The sequence below is a fragment of the Leopardus geoffroyi genome, chromosome C1, assembly GCF_018350155.1.
Source record: "Leopardus geoffroyi isolate Oge1 chromosome C1, O.geoffroyi_Oge1_pat1.0, whole genome shotgun sequence".
Taxonomy (NCBI): domain Eukaryota; kingdom Metazoa; phylum Chordata; class Mammalia; order Carnivora; family Felidae; genus Leopardus; species Leopardus geoffroyi.
Window position 1 is genome coordinate 111,066,677 of NC_059328.1, and position 16,983 is coordinate 111,083,659.

The 16,983-nt window shown below is 42.1% G+C and overlaps 1 protein-coding gene and 1 non-coding gene across 18 annotated transcripts in view; one reads left to right on the plus strand and one right to left on the minus strand.

The window, feature by feature from the left end:
• Window positions 1-16,983, plus strand: part of SAP130 (Sin3A associated protein 130) — an 81,972-nt gene that overhangs the window by 40,957 nt on the left and 24,032 nt on the right. For 11 of the 17 annotated variants that reach the window (XM_045479350.1, XM_045479356.1, XM_045479363.1 and 8 more), the window contains 3 exons: window positions 1,459-1,761; window positions 2,673-2,850; window positions 9,830-9,934. In XM_045479350.1, coding sequence (XP_045335306.1) covers window positions 1,459-1,761; window positions 2,673-2,850; window positions 9,830-9,934 — 586 coding nt within the window. The remainder of the gene's footprint in view (window positions 1-1,458; window positions 1,762-2,672; window positions 2,851-9,829; window positions 9,935-16,983) is intronic. The other 6 variants (XM_045479361.1, XM_045479362.1, XM_045479351.1 and 3 more) reach the window with 3 other exon arrangements.
• Window positions 16,015-16,167, minus strand: LOC123600217. The gene has a single exon (XR_006713577.1). It is a non-coding gene; the product is annotated as a small nucleolar RNA SNORA62/SNORA6 family (small nucleolar RNA).

Below are 16,983 nucleotides of genomic sequence, written 5' to 3' on the forward strand. Positions count from 1 at the left end.
ATTAACATCCATCACCTCAAATAATTACAAATTATTGTTTGTTATGAGGAGAACTTAAAGATCTACCCTCCTAGTAACTTCCAGTGTATTGACTCTAGTCACCATGCTGTGCATTACATCCTTGTGACTTATTTATTTTATAACTGGAAGTTTGTACTTTTGACTCCTTCACATATGTCTCCCACCCTACATTCCCTGCCTCTGGCAACCACCAGTCTGTTCTTCATATCTGTGAATTCGGTTTGGTTTTGTTTGTTTTTAGATTCCACGTGCAAGTGACATCATAGAGAGTTTTTTTCTGTTTTTGTCTGATTTACTTCACTTAGCTGAATATACTCAGGGTCCACCCATGTTGTCACAGATGGCAAGATTTCATTCCTTTTTAAGGCTAAATAATTGTGTGTGTGTGTGTGTGTGTGTGTGTGTGTGTAGATATAGATATCACATTTTATTTACCCACTTATCTGTCAGTGGAACCTTAGGGTTGTTTCTATATCTTGGCTATAATAAATAATTATTCAATGAACACGGGGTGCATATATTTTTTTCGGGATTGTTTTGATGACCGAGAAGAAACATCTTTTTTTTATGTCTTATTTTGAGACAGAGAGGGCATGTGGGGGGAGGAGGGGCAGAGAGAGGGAGAGAGAGAGAATCCCAGGCAGGCTCTGTGCTGACCCAGTGTGGGGCTTGAACTCACGAACCGTGAGATCATTACCTGAGCCAAAATCAAGAGTCAGATGCTCATCCATGAGCCACCCAGGCACCCCAGAGAAGAAACATCTTTTGTATTTTTCTTTTCACAAAACATGAAAAATCCCTTCTCTGTGGTTTCCTGGGAATGCTGTTGTTTTCATTTTTATGTTACAGAGTTTGTTCTTATTATCAGAAATGCTTGTGATGGTGGTTATGTCAATTAAAGCAAAGATTCTTGACCTGGGAGCTACAGATGTATATCAGAAGGTTTATTTTAATTATTTAGCACAGTTCCCTAGCTCACGTTTGGAACTTAATGGATGATTGCCTTTCCTGCTTTTAATGCTATTTCTAGTAGTTACCTGCAGCAAGATCAAATCAAATTGATAGGAAATGAGGGAGGAAACTCCAATATATAGAGCTTTATGTAGTGCTTTTAAAAAAAAACAAAAAACAACAGAATTTGGGAGCATCTGAGTGGCTTAGTTAAGCATCTGATTCTTGATTTAGGCTCAGGTCATGTTCTCAGGGTTTGTGGGATCGAGCTCCCTGCCTGCTTGGGATTCTCCCTCTCCCTCTCTCTCTGGCCCTCCCTCATTTGCTCTTGCTTTCTCAAACTAAATAAATAAACTTTAAAAAAAAAACAGGATTTAGAAATTTTACAGTGGAAAATTCTGTTTTCATTTTAGTGTTTTTCTCTTTATGTGGACTATGTCTAATCAGAGCTAACATTCGTATAGTCACTTTCTGTCTCATTTTCAGTTTCTGCTCAGGCTCCAAACTCTGCCATCACAGCCCAGACTGGCGTTGGGGTGGCATCCACAGTCCACCTAAACCCCATGCAGTTGATGACCGTGGATGCTTCTCATGCTCGACATATCCAAGGGATCCAGCCAGCACCTATCAGTACACAGGGGATACAGCCAGCCCCCATCGGGACTCCAGGAATACAGCCGGCACCAATGGGCACACAGGGAATTCACTCAGCAACCCCAATCAGCACACAGGGACTCCAGCCTGCTCCAATGGGTACTCAGCAGCCTCAGCCTGAAGGAAAGACTTCAGGTAATTTGAGTTTTTTGCAGGGAGGTTGGTGTGGAAGAAAGAGATATACTGGGTTTAAAATCCTGGTTCTGGGGCACCTCAGTGGCTCAGTTGGTTAAGTGTCCAACTCTTGGTTTCGGCTCAGGTCATGATCTTGCAGTTCATAAGTTCAAGCCTTGCATCAGGCTCTGTGCTGACAGTGTGGAGCCTGCTTGGGATTCTCTGTCTCCCTCTCTCCCTTGGTGTCTGTCTGTCTGTCTCTCTCTCTCTCAAAAAAAATAAACTTTAAAAAAAATTGTTTAAAATCCTGGTTCTGCCTCTTGCTGGCTTGGTGGTTTCAAGTAATTTCTCTGTGCCTTAGTTTCCTCCTTATAACATTGCCTAGAACTTATCTGTCAGGGTCATTGTAAACATTAGAAACTATATATACAAACAGCCTAATGTGCATTTGCACATGTTAGGAAGCACTCTGTAAAGTTGAGAAAGCCGATTCATCTTTCCACAGTGTTCTCATTCTGCTGTTTCTTCCGAGTTGTATGTAAAGTTGTAAAATTAAAGTGGACTGGAATGTTGGTATCATTTTTAGGGGTTGAGAGGCAATGGTATTTCACAAGAATTGTAGGAGACCATTTCTTGAAGTCTACTATGTACTTTATGTATTTTATCTGATTCATTAGTAATTATGATTCCAAAGCAAAGAGAAGTTGTTACTGATCATGCATCAATAGACTTAGTAACCTCCCACTTTGCCATCTGCTTTTAGGCAGATGAACATTGTGCTCTAAACCTTACTTTCTTGAAATTGATCAGTTATAACATGGGTACTCTAATTCTGGTGGTCTGATTGTTTTTGCCTTATGTGACATTTTAGTAATGTTCGCTTTTGTTTCCCTTTCTTCATTGTTCTCTTCTGCCCTCTCCCTGTTCTCCAGCAGTGGTATTGGCGGATGGAGCCACAATTGTAGCCAACCCTATTAGCAGTCCATTCAGTGCCGCTCCAGCAGCAACAACTGTGGTGCAGACCCACAGCCAGAGTGCTAGCACCAACGCTCCGGCCCAGGGCTCGTCCCCCCGGCCAAGTATCCTCCGGAAGAAGCCCGCCACGGATGGGTAGGTAGACCCAGTAGTGCCACATGACACCTCTAGTTCTGAGTATAATTGGTAGAAACATTAGGCTCTCTATTGTGCTGGTAGCAAACTCTAAATCTCTCATCTTCTGTGACATTTTTAATCTCTTTCAAAATAACCTCACCCCAGGCTTGTTCAGTAGAGCCTTGCCAAGCCCAGACTTTGGGACGGTAAGAATCCAGGAGTCTGTGGGGGGTTAGTTTATAAACAGCCATTGCATACTACTTTAGGAGTTCTCTCTATTTTGTGGAGTTTAATCCTAGACTCCCTAAGTCGCTTCTAACAGACCCTTCAGGCTTGTCTAGGTAAGCACATTAATGTGTACTGCGTTTGTTTTGTTTTTTTTCCTCATCAGCCAGCATGCATTGTTGTTCAGGACAAGCAGTTTCCCAGGTGTGTTAAGTAAGGGTCCTATTCAGCAGCAGAAGTGTACTGTGTTGCCATAGAACCTGAGTTGGTGGGTGATGGGCAGGAAAGTATGTGCTGTGCTCTGAAACTTAACTTGAAAACTTGGGAGGTGGGAGATGGGCAGTCACACTTCATAGAGCAGAGTTTCTGTGGCTGCACTGAGCTGATGTGTGTCTACAAAAGATTATAAAGGTTAAAGCATAGTGAGAACATAAGCTGCTGGGTCCATACAGGGTTTCCTGACGTGTGGAGCTTTCCGTAGACCAGACTCTCTTTTAAGGATAAATCAGTCTGTAGCAAAGGAGCCTTATCAATGAAAATGCAGGGCAAAGCTTGTACTTAACATGGCAGGTTGAACATGCACTTCTAAATTTCTTATCCTCTCAAAACCCTATAGAACTTTTAGCAAAGAGGCTTTTTAGAAAGATATAAACACACAAGAATGAGAGAATAGAAGACTGGGTTAAACAGAAGCAGGATTGAAATGTGTTTGAGAGGATCAGAGCCCTGCATCCCCTTCCCTACCCATACTTTGCAGTGCACTGCCCTTCCCAACCCCAGCATGCACCTGAAGAGTTTAACACTGCAAATGGTCCACTGAGATCAAGTAGCACAAGGGGGGGCCAGGAGTATTATACCAGAAACAGATTTGCAGAATGCTGAGACTTACCTGTCCCTTTCTCCCTTTTAGCCGGCAGAACCTGGCAGTTGAACGCTGTTGACAAAAAGTGAGATGTTGACTCCACTTTCTTTCTGGGCTTGTCCAGCCGAAGGGAAAAGATGCAGATACCAGCATTAGGGGTTTCCTAATGTCAGGAATCAGATCCCCCTTACTTGAAATTTAAAGTAGGCAAGTTCTTCCATGAACTCAGAGCTTCCAGCCAACGTTAGTCCCCCATTCCTAATCATGAACACACATCCAAGCAGGTTTCTGAGGGCCTTCTGGCAAACCACTAGACATACTGAAAAACGCAGCTTGGAGCATAAAGCAAGGCAAGGAGAACAAAAACAAAAAGTGAAAGCAAATAAAGACCAAAACTGAATGCTGTCTTCAAAGGACAAAAAAAGATGTATCTGTGCAACAAGAAGGCAGTGCTATCAAAAAGGAACCTTTAGAGAACAAAAGAGTGTGTCCTGAAATTTAAACTACAACAGCAGAAATTGAACTCAGAGGAGTTGGAAAATATAGTTGAGGAGGAGCTCTTGGGTGGCTCAGTCCGTTAAGGGTCCGACTTGATCTCAGTTCAGGTCTTGATCTCAGGGTTGTGAGTTCGAGCCCTGCATTTGGGCTCCACACCCAGCGTGGAGCCTACTTAAAATTGAAAAAAAAAAAAAAAAATACAGGAGTGCCTGGGTGGCTCAGTCAGTTAAGCATCTGACTTACCAGGTCATGATCAGGTCATGATCTCACGGTTTGTGAGTTCGAGCCCCTCATCCAGTTCTGCTAACAGTGCAGAGCCTGCTTGGGATTCTGTCACTCCCTCTCTCTCTCTGCCCTTCCTTTTCCCTGTTCTCTCTCTTTCTCAAAATGAATAAACTTAAAAAAAGTATAGTTGTGGGGCGCCTGGGTGCTCGGTCGGTTGAGCGTCCGACTTCGGCTCAGGTCATGAATTCACGGTCCGTGAGTTCGAGCCCCGCGTCGGGCTCTGTGTTGACGGCTCAGAGCCTGGAGCCTGTTTCAGATTCTGTGTCTCCCTCTCTCTCTGCCCCTCCCCTGTTCATGCTCTGTCTCTCTCTGTCTCAAAAATAAATAAACGTTGAAAAAAAATTTTTTTTTTAAAAATAAATAAACGTTAAAAAAAAAATTTTAAAAAAAAAGTATAGTTGAGGAAATCTCTCAAAAGTAGATTGAAAAATAAGAACACAAAAATAAGATAGAAGAGGAAAGACAAGAAAATCAAAGAATCAGCTCAGGAGATCCTGCCTCCAAGTAATGCTTCAGTGAGAGATCTGAGAAAAGAAGGAAGATCACTTAAAAAATAACTCCTAGAAAATTTCCAAACCTAAAGGGCATGAGTTTCCTGATTTAAAGAACCGCAACATGCCCAGCACAAGTAGATGCAGTGCGTGTTAATAAACCAGCACTGAGAGGGGCACCTGGGTGGCTCAGTCAGTTAAGCGTCCGACTTCAGCTCAGGTCATGATCTCACGGTCCGTAAGTTCAAGCCCTGTGTCGGGCTCTGTGCTGTCAGTTCAGAGTCTGGAGCCTGCTTCCGATTCTGTGTCTCCCTCTCTCTCTGCCCCTCACCCACTCACTCTCTGTCTCTATCAAAAAATGAGTAAACGTTAAAAAAAACTTTTTTTAAACTGTTACTTAGATAAACATGTTGAAATCTCACAACCCTGGAGACAAAAAGATCTGCCCCCTTCTCCTCCACTTGGCCGCCTCCCTGTGACCTTTCTGCTGTGCCCCCATAGCTGAGTTGTCATCATCAGAATTCCTTCCTCTTTGAGTGTGTCTGCCTTCTGTAAGTGGAACTTGGCTCTTCCTCAGGATCTCGACTCCTGCACTCTCCCCAAAGTAATGGCTGTCTCTCTTCCTGATCCTCCTGTCACTGGGCCTGGTGCTGGGGTCCATGTCCTCTTGGTGCCTCACTGCCACTTTCAAGCCATCCCTCTTCGAAAGCACTCAGTTTGTATTCAGATTTCATAAAATTCGCACTTGAAGAGTATACTTTTGCATAGCCAAGTCATTCCAGGCCCACTGAAAAGTTTTCTAATAACTGAATCAAATATCAGTTTTAAATTCAAATTATTTAAATGAAATACTGGTACAAATTTTGCTCCTGGTTGCACTTGCCCATCATTCCAAGTACTTAGTAGCCCCGTATGGCCAGAGACTACCTTGTTGGTCAGAGCAGCTCAAGATCAGATTCCAGTTCAGTTTGGGGGTATGTTTGTATGTCCTTCAGAAGGTACCTAACATCTGGCTGTCATTCTGTCTGAAATGATATCCCAGGTCTCTGATTTCTCAGTTGCTTAAATGCCTCTCCGTCTTCCCCCATCCATCAGCACAAACCCACAAGCACAAGCCTTCCTTGACCTTTTCTTCTGTCCTCCGGTGTCCCACAGCCTACCTTCTGTCTTCCCACCTCACCAGCAGTGGTGAGCACACTACCCACCAGGGAGCCTTCCACCCGTTGATGCTACCCCCCTTTCATGACCTTTCTCTCCTCTCCTTGACTCAGTTTTTGGGGTCTGCTGCAATCACTTCCTTGCATATGGCCCCCACTTCCTTGCACCCCTCTTCACTTTGTCAAAACCAGAGTCAAATCCAACTTTCTGCTGAATTTGCACAGCAGATTGTGGTGGGGTAAACAACTGTGTTGACTGGCCTTGCTTAACCTCAGAGACCTCCACTAGGATCTTGAAGACCAGCATAGGATGCTGTCCTAAGCCACTCTCCTGGACAGTTGCCCCCTGCTCCTCTCAGAACTCCCACACTTCCTTACCCATGTTCACTACCAGCTAATGAACTTGATCCCTACTTTTTTGAGAAAAATGGAAACACCCAAAAGAGAACTTGGTCAACTCTAGCTTTCAATCTCCCTACCTGCCGGCATCTGTATCCCACACTCTCATCTCATCTTTTACTGTGGACAGACTCTCAGCCCTTCGCTCTGGAGCCCCTGACCTCTGCCTTTCTAGCCTGCTGAGAACAGTGCTGTAGCTCTCCTCCCTCTCACCTGTTCACCAGTGTGTTCTCGCTGGTGTTTCCTTCACATAGCAAAAATATGCTCTCATGGGTTTATTTGCTACTATTTCCAAAGAAAATAAAGGAGTTTGCTAACTCCATTTTTTCTTCCAGTTTCTTTCTCTCTCCACGTTTTCACTGAGGTATAGAAAACTGCATAGATAATGCAGGTATGGGGTAATTTAGCACCGAGTGAACACAGCATGCAACCACTATCTAGGCAAGAAACAGAATACTACCAATACTTTCTCCCAAAGGGAATTAAGCAGTTTATCTTTTGACCTTGTTGACTTGCTTTGCTTCTTGTGGCATTTGTGTTGAATCATATATTACGTGTTTTTGTATGACTCCATCTTCCTTCCCTTTGTTTAGTTCATCCACGTTAATTGTATGTGATTGTAGTATTTTTATTGCTATGTGAGATGCCGTTAAATAACAGTACCATAGTTTATCCATGGATATTTGGGTTGTTTCCACTTTGGGGCCATATGTTATCCTGAACATTTTTGTGCATGACCTTTGACACATAGCTAAATGTATTTGTTACATACCTAGGAGGGGATTGGCTGGGTTGTAGGCTATGCTTTATGTGCAACTCTGGTAAGTACCTGCGTATGCTCCAAGCAGGCGGGGGGGGGGGGAGGGGGGGTCATCGCATTTATCATCACCAGCACTTGTTGTTGACACTCTTGTAAGTTTGGTTAGTCTGTGGATATAGAGTGGTGTATCTCACTATGTTTAATTGTTTTCTTTGTTTTCTGCGGGGGTAGTTAGTGGAATTGGTCTTATGTCTTACTTTTTATTATGGGAAACTAAACGTAATAAAATTTTGAACATATGAATGTTATACCCATCATTCAATTTCAGTTGTCAGCTTATCACCTCATAGCCAATCAATTATGTTTAATCTAGATGCCTACCCACCCCCTTCTACCATATTATTTTGAAGCAAATCCTAAATAGTACATCTTCTCATTTGTATACATTTCGGCATGTGTCTATTGAGAGATACTTATGAAAAAGTATAACCTCATAATATCAAATATCTAGTTCAAATCTCTAGGGGTCTCAGAGGTCACAACTTTTTTGTTTTAATTTATTTGAATCAGTATTCTGATAAGGTGCCCACATTGTATTTAGTTGATATGCCTCCTAAGGCTCTTCTATATATAGATTTCCTTCATCTCTTTTTTCCTTGCGATTTATTTGTTGAAGAAACTTGGTCTTTTGTCCTGTAAACTTTTTCCTCTCCTTCCCTGTCTTTCCCAGGGTTTTGTCAGTTATATCCCCTTTGTGTTTCTTAGAACTGCTATAACAAATTACCACAAATCTGGTGGCTTAAAACAACAGAAATTTATTCTCACAGAGGTGCCTGGCTGGCTCAGTCGGTGGAGCATGCAACTCTTGATCTCAGGGTTGTGAGTTCGAGCCCCATGTTGAGTGTAGAGATTGCTTAAAAATAAATCTTTTAGGGCTCCTGGGAGGCTCAGTCATTAAGCATCTGACTTCAGCTCAGGTCATGATCTCACGGTTCATGAATTCAAGTCCCACATCGGGTAAGCTTGAGCCCTACTTTGGGTGAGCTTGAGCCCCATTTCTCTCTCTCTCTCTCTCTGTCCCTCACTCACTTGTGCCTTCTGTCTCTTTCTCTCTCTCTCTCTCTCAAAAATAAATAAAAATCAAATCTTTTAAAAAAAACTTATCCTCACAGTTCTGATGGCTAGAAATCTAAAATCAGGATGTTAGCAGGGTGTTCCCTTGTGTATGCACCCAGGGAGAATCCATTCCATGCCTCCTTGCTAACTTCTGGTGGCTATTGGCAATCCTTTGGCTGTGGGAATATCACGCCAGTCTCTTCTTGTGTATTCACATGACCTTTCCTGTGTCTCTCTGTCTCAAATATCTCTCCTTTCCGTGATAAGGATACCAGTCATTGGATTTAGGGTCTACCCTCCACACCAGAAAGATCTTAACCTTGAGATCTCTAACTAAATTACACTCACAAAGACTCTATTACATTCACAGGTACAGGGATTAGGACTTGGATATCAATTTAGCCCACTACCCCTGTAGTTTGGTTTTGCTGTTCTTGTCCCCGCCACGTTGTCTCTTGTTACTTGAACCTAAAGCTTGAATAGATTCTTTTTTTATTATTTTTTATTTTTGGCAAGACCAGTTTATAAATTAAAATGTCTGGTAGTCCCCCATTTTGAGATGTTAGCAGACTTGGTGATCACTGTCTGGATCCATTAATTAGGCTTTGCAAAATGGTGTATTCTGGTTCAAGCCATTTTCTCTCAGCCCGCTCATCTGGCATTTGCTTCCAGCACTCTGCCTACACTGCCCATGTCACACTTACAGCTTCCACATTGCTGAGCCCGCTGGTTCCCATCTGAGCCACACGTGGCCTCTACTGGATGGCACAGTGACACTAACTTGGTCACCTTTCTTTCACTTGACTTCCAGGAACTTTTTCTCAGGTCAACATAAACATGTAAACACAACAGTGATCGGGAGGAACACTTAATACGGATGTTAAGTTTGATAATAAGTAGAAAGGACATGTGGCGTGGTCGAAGCAGCAGCTAAAAGAGTCACAGTGGTTGCTTCCTGGAGAGAGATGGGCAGGAAATGGGGAGAGATGGAGGGGACCTGTGTTTTGTTAAAAGCTTTTTAGTGCAATTTGGCATTTTCAATAACATATCTATAGTATTTGGATAAAATTTTAAAAACCATTTTAAAAAATGCCTAGCAAATGTAGTGTTTTTATTTTGTCATAGTTATGCCTAGCAAATATTTACTTCTTATCCTTTAATGCCCTCGGACTGTTGTTTTCTGGGTTTGTCTGGTCTCTTTCAGAATGGCAGTTCGGAAAACCCTCATTCCTCCTCAGCCTCCTGAAGTGGCTAGCCCTCGAGTGGAAAGCTCTATGCGGAGTACATCTGGGTCACCTAGGCCTGCAGGGTGAGCACATAAATGTTATCACTCTTGGTTCCAACTGCACACAATTGAGGAGGAAAGAGTCTAACATGTGACAAATTTTACATAATTTGCCTGTGTGCATCTTTTTATATCCACATTCTAGCTGTGTGACCTGGACATATTTCTCAGCCTCTCTGATTCTTATTTATGAAATAGCCATACTTATAATATCTGCTTCATTGGATTCTTGTGTATTTAAATGAAATGATGCATTTAAAGTGTTTAGAACAGAGCCTGCCTCATAGTAAACACCCAGTTATCGTTGCTGTCAAAAATGGCATCGTGTCAGTAGTTAATACATGCTGCTTTCTTTGTTCTTCATTCCACCAGTAACACTATTTTGGGAAAGAGAGGCAATGTAAGAACATTTAAAGTATAAAGTTAAAATCATTGTCCTGTTCCCCACCCACTTTGCCAGTCCCACTAGCTAGAATTAATATTGATTGGTAACAGTATTAAGTATCTTTCTGAATCTTTTGTCTATGTACACAGGTAGATAGAGTCTTAAAAACAGGATCTTGCTGATTAGAGTGTTCTGTATCTTGCCATTTTTACTTCTGTCAGTAACAGCTTGCCATGTTAATGTATTTAGATGTACTTCATAAAACTTCATTCAAGAAGAAAATTATGAATGCCTTGAATGTGCCAGGTACTGTTTTAGAATCTGGGAATATAGAAGAGTGACTAAGACAAAGTGTCCATTCTCCTTAAGCTTATTTTCTAGTGGGTGTAGAGAAACAAATATGTGAAGGAAAAGGAGGCAGTGTGAAGGGAACGTAAAGCGATGGGAGGCAGAGGTGACACCATCCAGAAAGCCTTCTCTGAGCAGAGGTTGAAGGGCAGGAAGGAAGCGCCACATGCTGCCTGATGTCCAGCTGCATGAGTCAGAGCAAAGAGCGGGGCCAGGAATTATGTGGGAGGACATGCGGTCGTTACTTTACACAGTAGTGCAGAAAAGTACAAATAACCATTCAAGGGGCAGCTGTGAAAAATAATCATAATTGTAGGGGGTGGGATTGTACTTGCTCTAGGATCTTTAAAAACACTGAAAATACTCAAAACTCTCTCATTGTCAATTATATATAAGGAAGTGAAAAAAGTAGTAAAACTAACACTTGGTACACTGTAATTTAAACATGAGAAACATTGAGAACTAAAGTGTCTTCTAAAAACTAATCAAGAGTAGTTTGAACAGCGCTTGCCGCCTTCACATTGTGTAACTTGACGCAGAGCGACAGTCCTTCCATGTGTTGGTGAATTGTCATACTCCTTTCTGAGTTTCGGTCTGCTTCTAACATTGTATCCTGTATCTTTTCAGTGTTGGCAAATTGTCTCCAAGAGTTCGTTTAACGTGAAATTTTTTGCCAGCCTCACTTCTAGGGATATCTTCATCCTTTTTATCAAAACCCTCTACCGTAACTAACACGTGGAGTACAAGTGCACATTTCAAAGCAGAATCTTTTCACTGTGCTAGCAGCTTCATCAGATAGCTTAACATTAATTCGTTAAATTAAAGTTAATTAATTACTTAACTTTGAAGTAAACCAGCCTTTATTGGCCAGGAAAGGATTTGTTGTTTTGTTTTCATGGGTTTTTTTTTTCCCCCATTCTCCTTGAAATTGGCCTTTTTCTTTCATTGTGCCAGCTAACTTTACCACTTAGACCTGAATAGGATTGAATAGTCCTCAGTCCAAAGTAGAAGTCAATACTACATTTTGCCACAGCGGCTTTCTGTGCCCAGTGCAATTTAAACTAAAAGATGATAAGCGACTTTACCGTCTTTGTCGGTAAAGTCAAAGTCCAATTCATTGGATTCTGTCTGTGTGGTCCATGCCGTATCTTCATACAGGCCTAGCGCTTGCCCTGTCTTCTCTGCTGTTGCTGGTTTCAAATCTTCTAATCACATCCAATTTCACTTCCAGAATGACTGTTTTTTTCTCTGCATTTTTATCTGTGTTGGCCAGTTTTTGCTCTCTGTCATCCATTATTATAAAATTTCACCTGGGTTTGTTTCTGGGAAACAAGAGACTGCACAGCTCCACACTTTGCTGTCCGTATAAACTGAATAACAGATTCAGTAACCAGTCATGGACATATTTCGAAGGAAGTGATGTGATTGGTCATAGATCCTGATGCACATCTGTTAGTTACATAGTGATTTATGGACTGAGGAGGCAGCAGCAAAGTTTGCATAAAATTGCTTAAAGTTTATATAACTACTCACAGTTAATATTATAGTGAGTGGTAGCTCAAATTTGAACTGCGTTGGTGGGAGGCTGGTATAATGTAGTTACACATATATACGTACGATTCACACACTGCACAAAGTCAGGACTATCTATATGTTAGGTATATACAAGGAACAGCAAGAGAAACCAGCCTAGAACGAAAGGAGAGTTGCACAGCATGGTTCAGAGATATAACTGAGGGCCAGATGATGTAGGGCTTTGTGGATCATTCAGTGTCCTTTCGATTTTATTCTGGGTAAGACTGAGAGCCATCAGAGGTCTAAGGCATAGGAGTGACATGATTTGACTTTTTTTTACAAGAACTGCTCTGGCTACTGTGCTAGGAATAAACTGCAAGGAAGTAAGAGTGGAAGCAGGGAGACCAAGTGAGAAATAATACAACCTTAGACTATCATAGAGGCATGGACCACTGCGGAGGTAGTAAAAGTCTTCAAAAGAGTTCAGATTCTGGTTGTATCTTGAAGGTACAGCTGACAGAATTTTCTGACAGAAAGGGAGAAGTCCGGCTAGTAGGTTTTGCCTGAGCGACTGCAGATAAGGAATTATTCTTTCTGAAGTAAGGAAGCCTATGGGAATAGAAGAGAAAAAACTTTTTTCTTTAAAAAAAATTTTTTAATGTTTATTTATTATTGAGAGACAGAGCGTAAGCAGGGGAGGGGCAGAGATAGAGGGAGACACAGAATCTGAAGCAGGTTCCAGGCTCTGAGCTGTCAGCACAGGGCCTGACGCGGGGTTTGAACTCACAAACCGTGAGATCATGACCTGAGCTGAAGTCAGACACTTAACCAACTGAGCCACCCAGGCACTCCGAGAGAAAAAACTTTTTAAGTTTAGTTCTAAATATTTTACTTTTGTGATCTCCAGGTGGTTAGACACAGCCAAGTGGAGATATCAAATGTATAGTTGGACATAAAATTCTGAAGTAGATACAGCCCTAGAATTGAAGATAGAGGTCTATGCTGGTGATTAAGTTTTGGCAGATACATGTTTCTAACACCGTGAGAGTGGAAGAGAGCCCATCAACAGTGAGTATAGAGAATAGACCTGGTACAAAGACCACGTGTTCAGACATGTCCTTTTAGGAGATCAGAAAAACGAAAAACCAGAAAAAGAGACTGTATTCCTATTTCTTTACTGTGTGATGTTCTCAGAAGTGTTGGTGCCTCCATTAGTCCTCCATTAGTCTCCACATTGTTGGATACTGAACTTTACAAATTTAATACATTATCTTTGTTTTTCAAGTGTTTTTTGTTTGTTTGTTTGTTTGTTTTTAAGTAGCACTAGAGTTAACTTTTAAAGCGCTGGGAAAAAAATACAGTAACTGAAGCATCTGTGACATACAAAAGTACATTCCTTGTAAGCAACTGTATGTGCAGAAACTTAGGTGAGCAGGGGCTATTTGCAGAGTCTTTCCCGGACTTAATATGGTTCCGAGGTAGATTGTGGAGGTAGGGCCCCGCGCATGCAGGCACCCAGATGGCCTTCCTTGCAGTGGGCAGTCTGTTTCTGTGCCACCTGAAAGAAGGGAGCATTTGGACGGTGAAAAATAACTAGCTGAAACCAGGGCAGTCTCCCCACACTCCCACGCCCAAGTGAAAGGAATCTCATGGAAATTGCTGCTTTTAGGAATAGCCCACTTCATTCACTGATGAGTAATAAAAGGATATTCATGTGAAGATAACTAAAATTAAAACGTAGGAAAAGAGCAACAAAATACACTCATTTGTTCAGTAAGAACATGCACCAGAAAAGTGTTACAGAATAAGTGTGAAACTTATTTTAAAATTCTGACTGTGAATTTAAATTACTTAATGACGTTAGCACCACCTCACTGATGGAAAACACACAAAGGATGAAATGCAGACTAAGTGACAGGACATAAAGGGATGACATGTGAAGGGATAGAACTCAGTAAAGATCTAGAAGAAACCACAGAATGAAGGTAAAATTAAAATAGAAAACCGTGTAGACATAGAGGATAGAAATGGAAGAAGCAAAATTAAAAAAAAAAAAATTTAATGTTTATTTTTGACAGAGAGAGAGAGAACATGAGCAGGGGAGGGGCAGAGAGAGAGGGAGACACAGAATCCGAAGCAGCCTCCAGGCTCTGAGCTGTCAGCATAGAGCCTGACGCAGGGCTCAAACTCACAGACTGCGAGATCATGACCTGAGCCGAAGTTGGACGCGCAACCAACTGAGCCACCCAGTTGCCCCGAAAAAGCAAAATTTTTAAAAGAAATAAATATAAAACAAAAACCATACAAAATATACTATGATACAAGATCAAACATATACATGTCAACATCTCAGAAACCAATATGTGAGTTAAAAGTAAGGATGTGTTAATGTTGTCATTAATTATTTTTAAGTGCTACACGACATGGGTGTATAATTACTGACAGCTTAGATTCAGTGAAACACTGCAGTAGAGTGGTGTTGTGTGGAGATAGTGGAGGGTTAAGGGAGGGAACAAGAGTTGCCAGTACATCCTTTGAAACATGAACGTATCACTGGGGCACCTGGCTGGCTTGCGCAGAGCATGCGACTCTTGATCTTAAGATTATGGGTTCAAGCCCTACATTGGACATAGAGCTTAAAAAAAAAAGAAAATGAAACATGACTGTATTACCAATTCCAAGCCAAAACATTAAGGAAGATTAAAATATAAAATGGGGGAGGGGGTAGCACCTGGGTGGCTCAGTCAGTTAAGCGTCTGACCAGCTCAGCTCATGATCTCTTGGTTCATGAGTTCGAGCCCCGCGTCAAGCTCTGTGCTGACGGCTCAGAGCCTGGAGCCTGCTTCGGATTCTGTCTCCCTCTCTCTCTGCCCTTCCTCTGTTCACACTCTGTCTCTCTGTCTCTCAAAAATAAACATTAAAAAGTTTTCTTTTAATAGAGAGGCACCTGGGTGTCTGAGTCAGTTGAACGTCTAACTTCAGCTTGGGTCATGATCTTGCGGTTCATGGGTTCGGGCCCTGCATCTGGCTCTGCTAACAGCTTGGCGCCTGGGTCCTGCTTCGGATTCTGTGTCTCCTTATCTCTCTGCCCCTCTCCCAGTCATGCTCTGTCTCTTTCTCTCAAAGATGAATAAACATTAAAAAAATTATTTTAATGTTATAAAATAGATAACAGATTTAGAAAGTAAATCCAAAAGCTGTTAAAATAAATTTAAAATATGAACTTTAAAACAAATCACAGTACTAATTCATCCTCAGACTCTCCCCGAAACCTATAGAAATTCTCCAAATACAGGCAGACCTATCAGATCTCTGTCAGTTCCATTTTTTTCTAGTTTACATCCCTCCCAACTTAAAGCCTTGCTTCCACCTACTCCAATCTTCACTGGTTGCTCTCTGGACTCGGTGCCCAGCTGTTATCCCTTGTGTTTCCATTGTCCTTCATGGTCTGAATTCCCTTCATCTCATCCCTGGTGACGTATATTTCCTTTTTTCTTGATTTACTTTCTGATTTGTTAGAGCATCTCTTTTGCAGCAGACAAACAGTACGTAAGATGTCAATTTTTGACCCTTTGCAAATCAGAAAATGTCCTTTTTCTGCCCTTACTCTTTTTGTTTTTATTTGTAGCAAGAATTACTATCAAACTCCATTCATGGGGCGCCTGGGTGGCGCAGTCGGTTAAGCGTCCGACTTCAGCCAGGTCACGATCTCGCAGTCCGTGAGTTCGAGCCCCGCGTCAGGCTCTGGGCTGATGGCTCAGAGCCTGGAGCCTGTTTCTGATTCTGTGTCTCCCTCTCTCTCTGCCCCTCCCCCGTTCATGCTCTGTCTCTCTCTGTCCCAAAAATAAATAAATGTTGAAAAAAAAAAAATTTTTTTTAAACTCCATTCACTGGGCCACGGACCCTTGTGGTGGTAGCGAAAGACTTGCCCCTCATGTGGTACACTACCTACACTTGTGAGTTCATTGGCCAGCCAGTGGCCTCAATCCAAGCTCTAACAGTGGGCAGGGCCATCACTCTGGAGTCTAAGTCTCCTTTCTCTCTGTTGTTGAGATTAGGTAAATTATATTGATCTGTCCTCAACCCCACTGATTCTATCTCCACTGGGCTCCTGAGAATGTCCAGTGAGTATGTTTGGTCAGTTATTGTTTTTCACTTCTGTAATTTAAATTTGGAACTTTTTATAACTTTGATTGCTTTGCTGAGATTTTTCTGGTTTTTTTATCTTTTAAATTTGTTTTTCATCTTTTGAATTTGTCATTGCTTGTTGAAGCACTTTTATGATCTCTACGTCCTTGTCAGATGCTACCCGACATCATTCATCTCCCGTTCAAGTTGTGATTTTCTTGGCTCTTGGTTAGACGAGTGGTTTTCTGTTTGGACCTGGACCTTTATGGTCTTAGAAGACCCTGGAGTTTATTTCTAGCTTAATGTTTTGGCAGTCCTCCTCTCACATGGCCACAACTGGGGAAGGGAAAGCATTGCCTTCTCACTGCCAAGTGGAGAGTTGAAGGCCAGGTTCCCTGCTTGACCTCTTTTGACACCACTTCAATAGTGAGATGGCAGAAAGAGAATCACGCTGCCTTATTACAGCCTGGCAAGTGTGGAAGTCTAGGTTCTCCACAGCCTTTGCCGGAGAGCGTGGGAATTGGGACCACAGTCATTTCTGTGGTGTTTCACTGGGAGAGCAGTTATTGTCTAGAAGTCTCCTGTCTTGCTCAGCTGCTCCTGCCTTGGTTCCTTGAGCAGACTTTTCTTGGGATTTTTGTCTGTGCCCTTTGACATTTCTGTATTATGGCCTTCCAGGACCCAGACTGGAGCACAG